This window comes from Heterocephalus glaber, unplaced genomic scaffold (assembly GCF_053883595.1).
Source record: "Heterocephalus glaber isolate CG9 unplaced genomic scaffold, H.glaber_assembly_v1.0 deba00001773, whole genome shotgun sequence".
NCBI lineage: Eukaryota > Metazoa > Chordata > Mammalia > Rodentia > Bathyergidae > Heterocephalus > Heterocephalus glaber.
Window position 1 is genome coordinate 6045491 of NW_028258463.1, and position 18915 is coordinate 6064405.

An 18915-nucleotide genomic window follows, 5' to 3' on the forward strand; every position below is an offset into this window, starting at 1 on the left:
AAAGACAGAACCTGAACTTGTAAACACCCAGTTGAGCGTATTTATGATCCCAAGGGTGACCAATTCACTAGCTCCTTGTTTATTTAAAATCCTGCCTTCTAAGATGAGTCGGGGCCAGCTAACTCCTGAGTCACCTGTGGCAGAGCAAAGGGGCTTCTGGGAGTGTCCTCAGCCCCATTTTCGGATTCTACAGGAGAGCTCTGGGAAGTGATCCTTGACTCAGCTCATCTTGGGCTTGGGTGTTGTGTCATTCCACACACGTGACGCTCTGCCTGGCAGCGGCGACCTCACAAATCATGGGATTTATTCACCCGACTGACTCCACCCCCTTCCTCTACTATTCAACCTCCTACTTACCCGCTCCACCTTCCTCAAGATCAAGGGAGAGGGTGGTGGCTGGAGACTGGGAATTCCTCTCCCAAGCTGGCCGGGAGCAGGAAAAACTCAGCGTTTGAGGAAATTCAAGATATGGCGTTACAGATCTTCCCTTCTCCAGAATGCTTTGCACTTCCGGCTTTAGGCAATCCTTAGTCCTCCTAACCCAGAATGGTACCATTCTACTTGAGACCACCTTTCACTCGGGCAGACCCTCTCCCCGTTATGGGTGTTTCCCCTCCCTTGCTGTTTTCCATCTTTCTGTAAGGCCCGAATCAGTCTTTTTCCAGTGCTAACTGCGTGACCTTCAGTCAACCACAACTTTTCTGGGCCTGGTTTCTTTGTCCGAGAATCAAGGGCCTACTACACCACGCCTACTGTGACGATTAAACAAGAAAGAGCTTTGCGAGCTGTAAAAAAAAAAAAAAAAAAATTAAGATTGGCTACGTTAGTCCTGGACAGCTAGTCCCTCTTCCAGAACCACTCCCTCTCCTTCCGGGATCGTCCACCAAACCCAGCGTCGGGGTGACACTTCTCTCCACCCTCAGCGCGAAGCTTTTCCCCTTTGCGTCGCGCGAGTCGCGCGGCGCCGGATGTCGACGTCACAGCCTCCCCCCGCCGGCGCTGGCTGGCGCATAGCCTTGCCCCCGGCCGCGCCCGGCCTCCCGCGGGGCCCCGCCCCCCGGGCCTAGGCGGTGCTCGCCCCGCCCCGCGGGTGACGCGTAGCGCGCGCGGCCCGGCCGCCCCGGCAGTTGGTGCAGCGGCGCTTGGGGTGAGTGCGCTCACCCCACCCCTCCCCTCCTTCAGTCCCGGCCCCCGCCCCGCCGGGCCCAGCCCCAGCCCCAGCCCCAGTCCCAGTCTCCGCCGCGGCCCCGGCCGGTCCCGAGCGGCCCGTGCCACCCCTCCGCCGGCGACGCCCCGGGCCGCCCGCCACCATGGAGCTGGAGGATGGTGTGGTGTACCAGGAGGAGCCCGGCGGCTCCGGGGCCGTGATGTCAGAGCGGGTGTCCGGCCTGGCCGGCTCCATCTACCGCGAGTTCGAGCGGCTCATTGGGCGCTACGACGAGGAGGTGGTCAAGGAACTGATGCCACTCGTGGTGGCTGTGCTGGAGAACCTGGACTCGGTGTTCGCGCAGGACCAGGAGCACCAGGTGGAGCTTGAGCTGCTGCGGGACGACAACGAGCAGCTCATCACCCAGTACGAACGGGAGAAGGCGCTGCGCAAGCACGCCGAGGAGGTGAGGCCGGCGGCGACGCGGGGTCGCGGCCCGGTCGGGCCTCGGGGAGCGCGGGCCCAGGCTGGGTTACCCCCACCCGGCCTGAGCCCAGAGACACGGGGAGCCCGGCCTGGAGCAAGGGCGAGGTGGGAGGCGAGGCCCGGGCAGGAGGCGACAGCCTGGCAGGAGGGCACCTGGGGCCTGCCGAGGGCGGGGACTCGGGGTGTCTGGTTGCTCCTTGTTGTTGAGGGAAGTTTCCGACCGCGGGAGGATAGGCGGGCGGCTGCTCAAACTTTTACCGCTGGGGAGGGGGCACTTGGTCCTGGACGTAGAACTTCTGCCGGTCCCAGTACTGTACCTTCGCAGGGGGTTGCTGCCGCTTTGGGAAGTTAGACATCTCCCTCTTTCGGTCAGTTTCTTCTTGACGTTGGCATCCCGTCGAGGAGGTCTTAAATGTCCTGTGTGCCTTGCTTAGCTCTTCAACGCTCAGCGGGTGTACATCGAGGCTCCGTAGACAGACTGGGCATGCTGTTATTTTATTGGCACCCCACACCGAGGCATAACTCCAAGTCAGGTGGTAACCTTGGACAGTTCCCTTCCCAAACCCTCGGTTTGGCAAGAGGACTGGGGGCGGGGTTGAGGAGGTGTGGGTGACAGTCTCCACATTTCTCCCGTCCCAGTCTGCGTCTCAGAGTGCAGCTCGGAGGTGCACTGGGCCGGCTGTTTACTCCAACACCCGAGCAGTGACCTCGGCGCTCTCACCTGCAATCTGTGAACCTTTCAGAGCCCCGAGGTGTGAGTGATAGGTCCTTGGTTTCTCCAGAGAGTCCGAGACTTTAGTTTTCAGGCTGAGATGGCATTGATGGTGTACAACTGATCTAAGGCAGGCGAAGAAGTGTCCCGTTTGTCTTTGATTCCTGGGGTCTAGCACACCTGGCTAGGTTTGAAGGAGGCTGAATACTTTCGAAGCAATCGCGTTTTAGTTTTCAAAAAATACTTAAAAAGTTTTCAGGATGCGAGCTCTCTTTAGCAGCTCATTTCCTAACATTAAATGATAACACCATTTAAACTTCTTGTTTTGTCACATGTAGTATTCCTTTGCACCCAGTTAAAGTGTTCTTTTTAAGCTTGATTATAGAAACGATTTTTAGTTCTGACTTTGGGATCCAGTGGTATCAAAGGAATGCCCTTGAATTTGCCAAACAAAATTGACTATTTCAAGAATATTTCCAAATATATAGGGCCGGAAGGGTCGAAAAAACAAATGAAGCCTGGAACACAATTTCCATTAGTTTATTAGCGCTGTTTATAGAACAGGGCGAGAGCTATTTCTGAGATGGCTGCTTGTTCTCCCGGGTACAGGCCCTTGTGTGGATGGACACGGGAGAGAGCAGACCCAGTGGAGACTGTCGCCTCTGGCAAAAGAAAGCCTCCCTCCACCTTTAAACTCCTGTCAGCCGTGTAAACATGGGCAGAATGCCAGGGTCACACGTGCCAAAGAAACCATCTGCCACAGGTTGCAGAATCAGAAAGCAAAACTAACTGCTGGACTCTGAGTTTTGTATACTTTCTTTTTTTTCAAAATTAATTTCTTAGGGCCGGGGATTTAGCTCAGTGGCACTGCGCCTGTCTTGCAAGTTCAGGATCCTGAGTTTGATTCCTGGTAGTGGAAAAAAATTAAAAAGTAAATGCTTTTGGGGTCGAGATTTAGCCCAGTGGTTCTGTCCTCAAAAGGGCAAGGTTTGATCCCTGGTACCTAAATAAATAAATAAATAAATAAATGCTTTTTTAAAAAAGCAGATTATCCAGTGACTTTCTTTGTAGTTGTTGATTTTTCAGCCACATCTGTGAAACCTTTGGGCGGGGGTCATGACATGAGAATTGGGAACATTGATGAGATGCTAGAGGAACTAACTCTCAGATCCCAACCATAAAACCGCTTCATTCTCAGTCTTCATGCGAGATCATGAACCAAGTTTAGCCTGCACCCAGCAATTCAGTCTTTTAATTCAATATGCAGAGTGAGTTCTGTTTAATTTTCTGTGTTTTGTGCCTTTAACATAGAGACTGGAAGTCTGCTATTATAGCCAAAATGCCTCAGGGTGCTTATAGCAGAAGTAATTGAAGGCATGGGAATCACAAGTACAGAGTAAACTGAGCACCTTTGTGGAAATCCAGGGGGTATATAAATGGTGAGGATGTCACAGAAGTCTGTTAGGCACTATAATCTCTTGTGCACAGGAACTGTCAGTAAGGAGTCAGAAGTATAATCTTTATTATAATGATAGGACTTAATTTGAATACACTGTTTTTCTTTTATTTTGAGTTTTCATATGGAGTTAGTGTGCTGGTTTTCTTTCTTTTTCTTTTTTTTTTGTTACCAGCAATCAAACTCAGGACCTCCCCAGGTGAGTGCTGTGGCGCTGAGCTACATCCGTGGCCCTAGTGTGCTGTTTTGGTGATACTTAAAAATATTCTTGGAGGGGCCGGGGATTTAGCTCAGTGGCACCGCACCTGCCTCACAAGCGGAAGGTCCTGAGTTTGATTCCCACTACCAAAAAAAAAAAATTCTTGGGGCTGGGCATGGTGCCACATACCTGTAATCCTAGCACTCAGGAGGCTGTGGCAGGAGGATTCCCTGAATTCAAGGCCAGTTTGAACTTCATAGCAAGACCTTGTTTTTATTTTTTAAATTTTATTTTCTTTTTTTTCTGAAGCAAGGTCTCACTGTAGTTCAGGCTGGCCTTGAACTTACGACAATCCTCTGGCCTCAGCCTCCTGAGCGCTGGGACTACAGGCATGTGCTACCATGCCAGGCCAAGATTTTTTTTTTTAAAAAAAGGTCTTTCTGGGCATGGTAGCGCACGCCTGTAGTACTGTGGTCAGGAGGCTGAGGCCAGAGGATTGCTTCGAGTTTGAGGCCAGCCTGAACTACATAGTGGGCATGTAGCTCAGTGGTAAAGTGCTAGTCTGGCCTTTGAGAAAGAAGCTCTGGGTTTCATCCTCAGTACCTAAAACAAAACAGTGGCAAACCACCTAAAGGAAGGCTGATTTTTAGACAGATTTGGACGGTTTCAAATGCTGATCAAGAAGCTCGTCAAAAAAAAAAAAAAATGGTCATCTCTCCACCGCTCCCCTCTCAGGGCTCCCTGCCACCTGCCTTTGCCTGGGCTGTTCCCTCACTCCAGATTTTTTTTCCTCAGGTTCACCTGGCCAGCCCTATCTTCACTTTCTGCTCAGTTCAAACTGCTCTTTTTCAGCAAGGCCTTTGGTTTCTTCTATATACAGTAAGCCCTGTGAATCTACTGAGTAATTTGTTTTCAAATTCGTGATTTTTTAAAAAAATAAAAATTTGTATACAAAAGGATCTGAAGAAGGCAGGTATGGTAATGTACATCTGTGATCCCAGGAGATGGAGGCAGGAGGATTCCAACTTTGAAGTTAGCCTCAGCAACTTAGCAAGACTCTGTCTCAAAATAAAAATTTTACAAAGGGGGCCGGGGATTTACTTCAGTGGTTCCCCCGCCTGCCTCAAAAGTGCAAGGTCCTGAGTTTGTTACCACAACTTTTTAATTTTATTTTATTTTTGGGGGGGTACCAGGGATTGAACTCGGGTCCTTGTGGTTGCACAGTAGGCGGTGAAACCACTGAGCTAAATCCCCGGCCCCTGAGGTCCCATGTTTGATCCCCAGTACCAAAAAATTTTTTCTTTTACAAAGGGCTCTAGGGCTGGGCATAGTGGCACACGTATGTAAACTCAAGATTTGGGAGGCTGAGGCAGGAGGATTGCTGTGAGTTTGAGGTCAGCCTGCACTACACAGTGAGATCTTATCTCAAAAAACCATAAATAAATAAAGAAACACAAAGCGCTCTGGTGATGCAGCTTACTGACATAGCGCTTGTCTAGCATGTTCAAGAGCCTGGTTCAATTCCCAGTGTCCCCCAAAATAAAAATGATCTAGAGAGAGGTGCTATTCTTTTTTTTTTTTTTTTGGTACTGGGGATCGAACTCAGGACCTTTTGCTTGCAAGGCAGGCGCTGGGACAACTGAGCTAAATCTCTGGCCCAGAGAGGTGCTATTCTTGTCTTTTTCTTTTTTTTGGTACCAGGGATGGAACTTGGGTCCTTGTGCTTGCACAGCAGGTGGTGAAACCACTGAGCTAAATCCCCGGCCCCAACCCGCTATTCTTGAGTATGTTAGTTTTTCTTAATTTTTTTTGTGCTAGTTCTGATTCTTTTAAAATAGGCATGATTTGCTTTAATTAAAAAAAAAAAGAGAATTACTGCCTCACAAGTGCAAGGTCCTGAGTTTGATTCCTGGTATCAAAAAAAAAAACAACAAGGAATTGATCCCCTAGCATTGAAAAAAAAAAAAAAAAAGAAAGAAAAGAAGCTGTGAAAAGTTGGGCCCCTGAGTTTAAGAACCTTTCCTGTAGGAATTTAGCTGCAGGAGATCCTGGGGGTCCTTGCAGGTGTGCAGTTCTTTTCTGTGACTTGCTTTAAAAATACAGAGGTGAGAGAAACTACTGAGAATTTTCCAATTCATTTTTCTCTTAACGATCAACACTTAAATCAGTAACAATTGTTTTATATGAAGCCATTAATGCACTTGTTTTTGGAAGTGTCCGATTAGGAGTTTATTTTGTAGGTTAGCACAATTACCTGTTACTTAAATTAGGAATGGTGACTGTTCTTCAGATGTTGAGCCATGATTCTGTCAGCCCAGGCCCCAAGGAATGAGACTTTGCTGTTCTGCAGACTAGGTGTCGCCCAAGTGGAGCAGCGTGAAGGGTGGTTCAGGGCCTGGCATGGGTGACCTGGCGTCGCCAAAGAATGCGTTGCTGCTCCCAGGTATGTTGACATTTGGCATCTTGTGAGTGTTTTGCTTTTTGTTGAGACAGGATCTTGCTGTGTCTATAGTCCAGGCTGGTATTGGACTCTAGCTCCAGCTGGTTTCAAACTGGCGATATCCTCCTCCCTCAGCCTCCTGAGCGCTGGCGTTGTAGGTGTGCAGCATCTTGCCCAGTGACATTTTATGTGTTTGAGTATACATGTTGCTCCTAAAGATTTCAGACTGGTTTATAATGAAGCCCCTGTCTAGTGCTGGTTCAGTGGCAATGAAATCAGTATCTTTTTTTTTTTGATATCAGGGATCGAACTCAGGACCTTGTGCTTTCAAGGCAGGCAGTGGCAACACTGAGCTAAATCCCCGGCCCAGAAACCAGTATCTTTTGATATCTTCAGCTGGCCACAGGTCTTGGTCCCAGAGTGACTCAGGTTCTGATTTGGCTCCTCTAGTTACTCTGGTAGAGAAAGGGTCAGCTGTGTTTTGGAATGTTACTAGATCTTAATTACTCATTTAAAGCTAAGTTTTATTTTTATTTATCTATCTATCTATCTATCTATCTATCTGTCTATCTATTTATTTATTTTTTGGTACTGGGGATTGAACCGGGACCTTGTGCTTGTGAAGCAGACAGCGGGACCACTGAGCTAAATCCCTGGCCCCTTATTTTTGGTTTTTTGAGACAGGGTCTTGCTATGTAGTTGAGGCTGTCCTTGAACCCTACTGTGTAGCCCAGGCTGGCCTCAAACTTGTAGCAATCCTCCTGCCTCAGCCTCCCGAGTGCTAGGATTACAGACATGTGTTACCACCCCCAGGAAAGCTAAGTTTTAGAATGCTCAGGATACTTTCTAATGCTTCATTAATCTGTATATTACCTAAGTTATTTTGTGGATTAAACCAGTACATTTAAAGACATGCTTCAAAGCTAGACATGGTGGTGCACACCTGTAATTCCAGCATTTGGGAGGTTGAGGCAGAAGGATGGTGAGTTCAAGGCCAGCCTGGGGTACATTTTTACTGTACTTAGTTAAAACCACAGCACAATACCAAATTGGGCATGATACCTAATTGGATCAGGTGCCTCTAATCAGAGGGTAAAATAATAGAGTGGGGACACATTTCACTATATTGTTGGAATGTAGCTGTTGGGTGGCGAAGCTTTTCGAGCTTTGAGTGATACAAATAGCCTGCTGCGGCCCACGTGCCATAGGTTCGCCACCGCTACTGTAGGGTCAGTCTTCATTTCTGTGCTTGACACTAGGAGATTCCCACCTCCTGGCACCCTCAATTTACCTTTGACTGCAGGCTAAATACTTAGTCATAAGGTTCAAAGGAGAACTGGTTTAGAGCCTCACCAAATGTGTTCTTTCGTTCTGCTGACTAATAGCTGAGTTATTTTCAAAACACCTCTTTTTTTGCTGTGCTCAGCACTCATAATGAATACAGTTGTCACCTAAATGATTAGATTGAGATCAGAAGTATGCAACATAAACCCAGTTTAATAATATATCTAATATGTGTATCTAAGGAGCTGATATTTAGGAATGTGTGTATACATTCTATTTTACACTAAAAGATTTTTGGGTTTTTTTTGTTTAAATTATTTTATTGGTACATATTAGGTATACAATACATTTACATTTATCATTGGGTGCTTGTACCTGTACATGATGTATCTTGGTTCTTATTTTTTTCTCCATTCCCTGTGCTCCCTTCACCCCCTCCGCCCTTCCCTATTTACAAAGACTTTGACTCCATTTTTCCCTTTTCTCATATTTTTTCTTTACCTTCTCTCCTTTCCTCTACCCCTCACTTTGCCTACTCCTTTAGACCTTTTCTTCCTATTTCAAATTATCAATTATTTGTTTTAATCATTTTAATCCTTATTTACACTTTCAGTTTCTCACACTAGAGAAAGTATTCGGGATTTACACATGTGTGTCTTATTTATTTCACTTAAGAGTATGGCCTCAATATGCATCCATTTAGCTATAAATGTCTCTAGTTTCTTGTTCTTTATGGCTGAGGAGTACTCCATTTTATAAAAAAACCAGATCTTCTCTATCCAGTCTCTAGTTGCTGGGCATTTGGGCTGCTTCCAAGATTTAGCTATTACAAACTGTACCGCTATAAACATGGGTGCACATATATCTCTGTGGTATGATTCTTTTAATTCTTTGGGGAAGATACCCAGCAGGGTAACAGCTGGGTCAAATGACCTCTAGTCCTAGTTCTTTGAGGTATCTCCATACTGATTTCCACAGTGGTTGCACCAGTCTGCACTCCCACCAACAATGGAGAAGGGTTCCTTTCTCTCCACACCTCCATCAACATTTGTTATTGGTTGATTTCTTGATAGCAGTCGTTCTTTCTGGGGTGAGGTGGAATCTCAGTGTTGTTTTCATCTACATCTCTCGAATGACCAGTGAAGTTGAATATTTTTTCATATGTTTATTTGCTGCTTTTACTTCTTTGTGTGAGAAATTCTGTTCATTTCGGATGCCCATTTTTGAACTGGGTCTTTGAATTTGGGAGGTCTGATTTTTTTCAGTTCTTTATATATTCTAGATAGTAGTCCTTTGTCTGAGGTACAGCTGCTAAATTTTTTTCCCACATTGTAGGTTGTCTGTTAGCTGTGTTGGTGGTTTCTCTTGCATTGCAGAAGCTTTTTAATAAGATGAGATCTCAGTTTTTGATTCTTTGTGCTAGTTCCTGTGCTACTGAGGTTTCGTTCATAAAGTCTTTTCCTATGCCAATATCTTCAGGAGTTCTACCTAACTTATCTTCCAGAAAGTTTAGTGTTTCTGTCTTAATATTTAGATCTTTTATTCACTTCGATCTTAGTTTAGTGCCTGGTGATAGATATGGGTCTAGTTTTAATCTTTGGACTAAAAGGTTTTTGGCAGTGATATTTATCTATTGGTTCGAATGCAGCAGTTTTTTTCCTTAGGGATTTCATTGCTTAGTAGTTTGACATAATAGGCACGCCCAAAATGTTTGAATTGAACTGAGGAGTTTACCTATTAGTCCGTTTGTGTGGAGGATTGGATTTTTTTTGAATTTTTTTTTAATTTTTTGGTACCAGGATCAAACTTGGGTCCTTGTGCTTGTGCAGCAGGTGGCGAAACCACCAAGCTAAATCCCCGGCCCAAGTTTTTTGAATTTTTGCATGAAATTCATACATGTTACCTAGAAAAATTCAAGGAACAGGAATTTGAAGAGAAAAAAATTCTATTATGTTCCGTTGTTATGGGATTTCCAAAAGTGGAACACTAGGCGTGAAGAGTTAATATGGTAGAGAAGTTTTTTTGTTTTTTGTTTGTTTTTCTTTTCTGGTACCAGGGACCAAACTCAGGATCTTGTGCTCCCAAGGCAGGCATGGCACCACTGAGCTAAATCCCTGGCCCTTGGTAGGGAAGTTTTTAAGTTGAGGCTATGGCATGATTATTATCAGGAATTTGAAAATACCTATTTTTGCCAGGTGTGGTGGCACAGACCTGTAATCGCATTACTTGAGAGGTTGAAGCAGAAGGATCAGTCTGAGTTGGAGGGTAGTTTGGGGTGCATACTGAGTTCAAGGCCACCCTGAACTACATAGCAAGACCCTGTCTCATAAAATTAAGTAAACAAACAAAAAACTAGGGGTTTTTTTTGTGGGTTTTGTTTTTCTTTGTTTGGTTTTTGGTGTTTTGGAGACAAAGTCTCACTATATAGTTCAGGCTGGCCTTAAACTCACTATGCAGCCCAGGTTGCCCTTGAACTCACAGTGATCCTCCTGCCTCAGCCTCCTGAGTAATGGGATTATAGGTGTGCACCACACCAGCTTGTTATTTTGCTTTGAGACAGGATTTCACTGAGTTGCCCAGGCTGGTTTTGAACTTGTGATCCTCCTGCCTCAGCCTTTCAGAGAGCTGGGATTACAAACGCAAGTGTGTGCCACCGTGCCCAGCTTCCTGCTTGCTTGCTTGCTTCCCTCCTTCCCTCCCTCCCTCCCTCCCTCCCTTCTTTCTTTTCTTTTCTTTTCTTTTCTTTTCTTTTCTTTTCTTTTCTTTTCTTTCTCTCTCTCTCTCTCTTTCTTTCTTTCTTTCTTTCTTATTTTTTCCTGCTTTTGATTAGGAAAATTTCCAAACATATAGAGCAATTAAAAGCATATCATCTCTTTAGCTAGTGCCTGGATTTAGTGGGGTTTTATTTCTGTCTGTGTATGCGGTGTGTGGGTGTGGATGTGCACACACACTTACGCACTGTTCTAGGCTCTGGGGAAGTGGCCTCGAGCAAAACAGTGAGGGTAGTTTGGGCTTGCCTGGAGTTCATCTCGTAAATAAAGCATGGACAGAACAGCAACAGCAGATTGTGAGGGGCACTGTGTGGAGAACAAGTGGTGTTGGGATGAAGAGCACAGAATCGCTTCAGGAGGAGCAGACAGGTTTATAAAAGTAAGCTGCCCTTCCAGCAAATAAGAATAACTACTTAGATCCCAAACCCCTCTTTACTGTAGAAAATTTAGAAAAGTACATATCTCTCATAAGTGCATTTCTTCTATCCTCAGGATTTAAAAATTTTTCTCCCGGAGACAGAAGCAAGGGCCTGCACAGGCTGGGCAGGTGCCCTCCTGCTGAGTCATACCCTCACATTCTGAGCCCAGCCTGTGGAGCCCTGGCCGCCCTCCCTCTGTACAGGGTCCTGCAGTCTGTGTCACCACGCCTGGTTCCTCCTGCTGCCTGACTTCTCAGCTGTGTTGAACTCTTGGTCTACTCCTCCCATTGAGAAACAGGGTTGCTATTTGTTTATTTGGTTTTAGGGGCTTTTTGCAGTGCTGAGGACCAAACCTAGGGCCTCCCACCCCACGTTCCATTGAGAAACAGTCTGCTGGGCGATGTGACTATGAAATGGGCCTTCCTTTTGCCTGTCTGACCGCTGTGGGACTCCCCTCCTGCAGGTTAATGCTGGCTTCCTCGGCGCTCTGACTGAGCAGGTAGGTGGGATGGAGTCCCTCGCTGTGCCGGGACTGGGCCCTCTCCCTCCTGGAGCCCCTGTGCTCTCTCAGGAACTTGGGATTCTCATTACATTGCCTGTTGGGCAACAGTGTCACGAGCTCTCCAAAACTGAGCTTAGCTCCCAAGTTGGCTTCCCTGTCCCCGTGAAGGAACTGCCATCTCCCTGGCCGGAAACTGTACCATCCCCTTCACTGCCATTGCTTCTCTTTTTTCCTTTCTTTCTTCTTCCCTCCCTCCTCCTGTTGTCCAGGCTGGTCTTGGGGTCCTGAGCTCAAGCGGGGCCTCCAAAGTAGTTGGGTGTGCACCATCACACCCTGCTGGTCCACTTCCATCTGGGAAGCAGCTCCCGAATCTCTTCCTTTCTTTCCAGATCTGTCTCTGCCACTTGGTGCAGACCACTGAAGCTGTCACCCTGAATGCCAACTCCACGAAGCTGGAACCTGTGTCATTCACCGCTGTAGCCCGGTGCCTGTCACACAGGAAGTGAGAGTGACTTTAGGGATACATAACTGATTTTTGTTTCTAATATCACCAACCTCTAAGCTGCCTATTTCTCCCAAATGGAAATCTGATCAGATAATTTCCATACCTGAAAACTCTGTGGTTCTGTCTAAAATTCTTATTTTTTTGGTTTGTTTTTTGAAACAGGGTCTCCCTGTGTAGTTCAGGCTGGGTTTAAACTCAATGGGATCCTCCTGCCTCAGCCTCTCAAGTACTGGGATCAAAGGTGTGTACTGCCACACCTGGCTGTCTAAAGTTCTTGAAGTGACCTAAGGCCTTGGGATCTAGCTTTCCCCTGTCACTCTCCTGTTTCTTTGTTTTGGTGCCGGGATCGAACTGAGGTCCTTGTGCTTGCAAGGGAGGCACTGGAACCACTGAGCTAAATCCCCGGCCCTACTCTCCTGTTTCTTTGTGAGCCACACTGAATACTTTCAGTTTGTTTTGCCAAAGAGGTTCTCTCTGGGCCTTCATAAAAGCTGTCTCTTTGCTTAGCACTCTCTTTCTCACTGACTGCCTAATTGTATTCATCTTTTAAGTTTCAATTCTGGGATGCCTTTTATGAACACCCAAGTTTGGATCCTCCCACAGCACGCTGCCATTTCCCTTTCCTGTTTTTTTTCCCCCTGTGCCAGAGCTCGAACCTGGGGCCTTGCATGTTAGGCAAGAAGCCTGCCGCAGTGCTACTTCCCCAGACTTTTTTATTTTGTATTTTGAGACTGGGTCTCATTAAGTCGCCCAGGCTGATCCACCTTCCTTGGCCCCCTAAGAAACCTGCATATATTGCTTGTTCTTAGCATTTTCTATATTGTATCAAGTTAACCTATTGCTATTATTCCCCCACCAAAATGCTAGGATGCAGTTGGTACTTGCTAGATATCTGTTGGTTGGATGGATAAATACCCTAAAGGTCAAATTTCTAAGCCTAACCATTTAAAAAGTTCTCTTTGTGCATTCAGTTAGTGCCCTTACTCTTGCTGCCAAGTTATGCTAAAACCTCCAAAAAGTTCTTCAGTCAGGGCTTTGACCTTTTTTATTTTTTAATTTTTGCTTTAATGGGAATTGAACCAGCTCCTTCTCACTGAGCTACATCCCCAACCTTTTATTTATTTATTTTTGAGACAGAGTCTTGCTTTATAGTGCAGGCTGACCTTGAACTCACCATGTGACCCAGCCTGGCCTTGAACTCACGTGATCCTCCTGCCTCAGCTTCCCGAGTTCTGGGATCAGAGGTGTGCGCCACCACACTTGGCTCCCAGCCTTTTTTGAGACAGGTTCTCAGCAAGTTGCTAAGTTGCCCAGGCTGGACTTGAATTTGCAATCCTCCTGCCTCAGTTTACCAGAGTACTGGGATTACAGACACGCACCACCACACTTTTGACTTTGGAACATGCAGAAAAATTAAGACCTCTCCCGAGTATAGTTATTTCAGACACTTTACCTACATTGTCCTATGTATAGTAATACTGTAGAAATATTTCTTTCTTTCTTTCTTTCTTTTTGGTACCGAGATCCAACTTGGGACCTTGTGGTTGCAAGGCAGGCAGAGGAACCACTGAGCTAAATCCCTGGCCCATTTATATACATTTTAAAAATTGCAATATTTAGGTCATTAAAACTACTGTCAGAAGTATTTTTGAAGTCCAGGTGTGATGGCACATGCCTATATTTGGAAAGGTTGGCCTAGGTAATTCTTAAAATCCTGGTTCTGTTCATTTCTAGCTATGTATGTTTGGTTTGTTTGTTTGCTTGTTTACAGAGTTTGGCTATGAAGACCTTGAACTGACAGTGTAGCCCAGTGTATTCTTGAACTCGTGGCAAACTTCCTGCCTCAGCCTTCTGAGGGCTGGGATCACAGGTGTGTGCCACCATTCCCGGCTCATTTCTAGCTATGTAGTCATGGGCAAGCACAGTGATTCTGATTATCTTAAACTTAATAGTGGCTCTGTTCTTTTTTTTTTTTTTGGTGCTGGGGATGAAACTCGGGTCCTTGTGCTTGCGCGGCAGGTGGTGAAACCACTGAGCTAAATCCCCGGTGCTTTTTTTTTTTTTAGCCACAAATACTTGTGTCTGAGTTACTGATTGAGAAGTAAATAAGTTGAGTGTGGGTAGATTTCCCACACAAATAAAGATTAAGTTCTAAAACATAATTTTAACCAGTTGTTTAATATCTTCAGACTTTTTAGTTTTTTTGAGATGGGATCTTACTATGTTACCCAGCCTAGTCTCAAATTGCTGGGCACAAATGACCCTGCAGCCTGTTCCTCTTGAGCTGGGATTATAGACATGTGCCACCACCTTTGGCTTGGGGATGTTTCTGATTAGGATTCAGCAGTTACCCTACAGGAGTGATGGCGAACCTTTTAGAGTTTTCAGTTCCACTTGATTTTAGCCAAAAGGCCGAGAAGCGATGAGAGTTTTCAGTTGATACAGACAGCTCACTGAGGCACACATGCCATGGGTTCACCACCACTGCCCTATAGTAACATATAAGATTGTTAAACTTTTATTTCTGTTGATTTTTTTTTTTTTGGTACCAGGGATTGAACTCGGGTCCTTGCACTTGCGCAGCAGGTGGCGAAACCACTGAGCTAAATCTCTGGCTCAAACTTTTATTTCTGAAGAAAACATTTATTCTGAAGGAAAGTGTGCATTAAAATCTATATTGGCTAAATGCCTCTGTTAGACTGTTATGTATAAGGCAGACTTCTTTTGTTTTTTCCCTTCGGTACTATGGATTACACCCAGGGCCTTGTGCGCAAAGGGCCAGGGCTCCACTAGTGAGCTATATCCCAACCCCAAATTTCTAATTTTAATAATGAAATCCTTGCTGGGCATGGTGGCACACACCTGTAATTTCAGCACTCTGGAGGCTGAGGCAGGAGAATCATAGTTCCAGGCCAGACTGAACTACCTAGTGAGATCTTGTCTCAAAAAACCAGAAACCACCTCCTGCCAAATGAAATCTTTAATTTGAATTTTCTTTCAGTTACCTGTTAATACTCATTAAAAAATATTTATTGTTATGGCTACCTATTCAAAATCACTTACCTTAAAAATTAAATAGGTTGCACAAAGGTAGAATCAGGCTGGACTTTTGTAAAATCAGCAGTGTAAGTTTTTGAGAAGACGATCGTATGTATGCTACACTTGGAGAACAGACTCCTGGCCCCTGTGTGATGCAATCTGGGAAGCTTCGGACAGCAGCGACCAGTCATTAGTGGCTTTGGCTTTAACCCCAACAGATACTTTTATGTTGGGATGGGAATTCAGTCAGTAATCTGCTCAGATTTAATGATCCCTGGCCTAAGCAGAGAGCCAGGAATTAAAATTTCTGAACAGGTAAAATTAATGCCTCAAACTCTGCCCATCACAGTTTGTAATCTTGGCTCATTGAAGAAACATTTAAAGACCCAGTATTTCTTTAACCTCATTTACAATAAAATAGTTCCTTAGCTCATAACAGGTTTTGTTTTGAGACAGGATCTTGCTGTATAATTCAGGCTGGGGTTGAACTCACTGTGTAGCCCAGGCTGGCCTCAAACTCAAGGCGATCCTGCCTCAGCCTCCCAAGTGCTGGGATAATAGGCCTGTGCCATTGTGCCCAGCTCTCAGCGGGTCATAAATGGTAAACTAAGGAGGGCATCCATTAAAGGACTTGTACATAATGGGTGCAAATGTCTCCGAAGCAGGATACAGAAAACTATAAAATGTAATATAGTGCGGTGGCTACAAATGCGTGGTCAGATTGCCTTAGTTATATTCTGGTTCTCTTCTAGGGGCGAGTTTCTTATTGCTCTCTGTCAGTGGGGGTAGGAACAGTAATGACCTCATAGGGTTGACTCAGTTACATTCCTAGACTTTTTTGTATATTATTTTGAGGCAGACCCTTGCTAAGTTGTCCAAGCTGGTCCTGAACTTCTGATCCCCTGCCGTGGCCTCCTGAGTAACTGAACTTACAAGCATGAGCCACTGTGGTTGGTTTAACATTTTCTGATTTTTTTGAATAATAGGAGAATATTTCCATAACCACAGAATATTGAAATAAAACCATAGTGCTAGGCTTTTGTTGTTTGTTTTATGAGACAAAGTCTCACTATGTAGTCCAGGCTGGGTTGGAACTCACGGCCATCCTGCCTCAGCCTCCAGACTGCTGGGTTTACAGGCGTGCATGCTGCACCCAGCCACGATGCCAAGCTTTAAGATGTGAAAATGTAAGATATTGGTCAGATATTTACTGAGGCACAAAACTAACAACATCAGGTACAACATTGCTTGACAACATAGCAAACTTCACAGCACTACAGCTTTTCAGGCTTTGTCCATATTGTTTTGGGAGCTTAACATTTTTTTTTTCTTAAGTGCTGTGCTATTTGCAAATACTTTTGTATTTTCTGTATTTACATTTTGGACCTGTCTATGTTGATACATACTTATACATCTAGGGTTTTTTGGTAGTGCTGGGGCTCAAACCCTGGGCTGTGTTCATGCTAGACAAATGCTCTACCACTGAGCTCCATCTAGTTCTTTGCTTTTGATTGCTCTATGTTGCATTATTTTAAAACACCACTATTCATCGATCCGTTTGAGTAATGCAGTATCACACGTTTACTACAAACATTGCTGCAGAATCATCTGGTGCACGTGTAAGAGCCCCTCAGAAGTTCATGCTTTAGAAACAGGGATCCATCTTGCAGAATATATATTTGTACACTTCACTAGATGTGGCCCCTTTGCTTGTTAAAGAAGTATGGTGATTTATAGCCCATCAGTAGCATATTACTGTTCTTATTTCCCCATATCTTTGCCAAGACATGGCACTATCAGATGTTTTAATTTCTGTTGCCAATCTGATGTGCATGAAACCACTTCTTGTTTTAATTGTCTTTTCACAGATGTTTAATGTGGTTGAGCATGTGTTCTTACATTTACAGATAATTTTACTTTTCTGTGAAATTTTTTTTTCAATACTGGGCTTTTGCACTGGGGTACATAGCTGCCCCTTAAAAAGAATTTATTTTTCCCCAGCCCCCCCCAAATTTTTTTTTGAGACAGGATCTCACTAAATTGCTTAGGCTGGAATGGAATTTGTGATCCTCCTCCCTCTACTAACATTGCAGAGTGTTGGGATTACAGGCATGTGCCACCATCCCCAGCTGCCTATTCAATTTTATATACCAATAACTGATAATAATCTATGGCTATAAGATAGATCTGAATTATACTTTAGATGGCTGTATTGTATTCCATTATAAGATCATCTGTTTGGTGGCAAGTACTGGAGAATGATAAAAGAGAGTCTAGAGATTTACCATCCAAGTGCAATGGACAGACCTTCTTATATCCTGATTGTAAAAGTATTTATGAGACAGTCAGCAAAATCTGAATAGTGATGGAATATTCCCTATGAGTTCATTACTGGTTGGGAAATGGCACATCCTAATTCAGTTACTCAGCATTTATTAGCTAAGTTTTCTTGTAAAGGAGAACTTCCCTGATCAGCTAGCTGTCCAGTTACCCTGGGGTATAGTTAATATCAGAAAGAGGAGGGGTGGGGACTTAGCTCAGTGGTGCTGCCACCTGCCTCGCAAGCACAAGGTCCTGAGTTTGATCCCCAGTACCAAAAAAAAAAAAAAAAAGAGGAGTACTTCTTCACACTTTAGTCATTTCCAAGAGCTCATCCTTGCGCTTACCTCTCTCCCCTCTCTTTAGAAATAAGGCACTCTTCTGGTTTCATGGAGCAGTGACTTTTCTTTGGTCTCTGGATACATTAATTACAGTTTTCATTTGTTTCTAGCTTTCTCTGTTCCTTGGAGGCCCGTATCTCCCCGGACAGTTTTGGTCTCTGTCATGTTGTAGCTTCACGTATCTGTCACCCAGTAATTAATTATCCCCGAGTGTTTTAGAAGGGAGGCAGCAGAGAAGGGAGGACCCCACAGGCTCCAGTGCCTGCCCATTCACTGACTTGAGGACCCAGGTCCCGATGGCCGTGGTGCTGTCCACATCTTGGGGTGCCACCATCTGGGGGCTGCCCCACCCTGGGGTGGTGGGGACTCCTGGCTGTCACTGGCTCTGATCCCACACCAGCTCCCCTGCCACCCACTCTGAGTCCCCTTGTCCGAGTGTCCCTCAGACGGCCACCATGATTTGCTTGTCCGCTGTCTGCGCTGGACATTGGTCTTCCTGTTTTGAATTGTACAGATAACTTGTCACTGAGTAACCTGTGTGTGCTCCTTTGTTTACTTGCTTTTTAATAACAGGAGATTACAGAGTTTTCCTATGGTAACTTAAATGCCACTAACAATCTATTCTAACTTCTCTTTTGATTTACAGAGCCATCTAAATATTAAAGATTAAGTTAGCTTAACAAACTTCCATATACTCAACTGCAAAAGCTTTGTTTTCTTTTTTTCCTATAGTGCTGGGGCTTGAAGCCAGGGCCCCATGTATGCTAGGCAAATGCTATACCACTCAGCGGCATCCCCAGCTCCTTTTATGTTTTAAATTTTATTTATTTATTTATCTATTTGGTACTGGAGATCGAACTCAGGACCTTGAGCTTGCGAGGCAGGTGTGGTGCCACAGAGCTAAATCCCCGGCAGCTCTTTTTATTTCTATTTATTTATTTATTTATTCATTTTTGGTACTGGGTATCAAACTCGGGAACTTGTGCTTGTGAGGCAGGCGGCGGAACCACTGAGCTAAATCCCCAGCCCAGCTCTTTTTATTTTGAGACAGTTTCCTGTGAAATTGCCCAGGCGGGCTTCAATCTTGTGGCCCTCCTGCCTCATCCTCCTGAGTAGCTGGGATGACAGATGTGTGCCGCCACATCCAGCAGTCTGAACAGTTTCATTTTGTTTCTTGAGACAGGATCTCATTATGTCGCTCAGGCTTGCCTTGAACTTGCAATCTCCTTGCCGAAGCGCCTGAGTGTTGGGATTGCAGGTGTGCTCACCACACTGGCCTTCAACAGTCTTCACGT

At 45.1% G+C, this 18915-nt stretch overlaps 2 protein-coding genes across 8 annotated transcripts in view; one reads left to right on the forward strand and one right to left on the reverse strand.

Annotated features, from left to right (window-relative positions):
• The window catches only part of LOC101723532 (nucleoside diphosphate kinase B), a 35252-nt gene extending 34310 nt beyond the window's left edge, over positions 1 to 942 (reverse strand). Inside the window, exon 1 of one of the 2 annotated variants that reach the window (XM_021240128.2) lies at positions 358 to 942. The gene's annotated coding sequence lies outside the window, so the exon portion shown is untranslated. The remainder of the gene's footprint in view (positions 1 to 357) is intronic. The other variant, XM_013077663.3, reaches the window with a different exon arrangement.
• Positions 943 to 1156: 214 nt separating this feature from the next.
• The window catches only part of Spag9 (sperm associated antigen 9), a 117084-nt gene continuing 99325 nt past the window's right edge, over positions 1157 to 18915 (forward strand). For all 6 annotated transcript variants that reach the window (XM_087202603.1, XM_087202605.1, XM_087202604.1 and 3 more), the window contains exon 1: positions 1157 to 1613. In XM_087202603.1, coding sequence (XP_087058729.1) covers positions 1311 to 1613 — 303 coding nt within the window. In that variant the 5' untranslated portion in view covers positions 1157 to 1310. The remainder of the gene's footprint in view (positions 1614 to 18915) is intronic.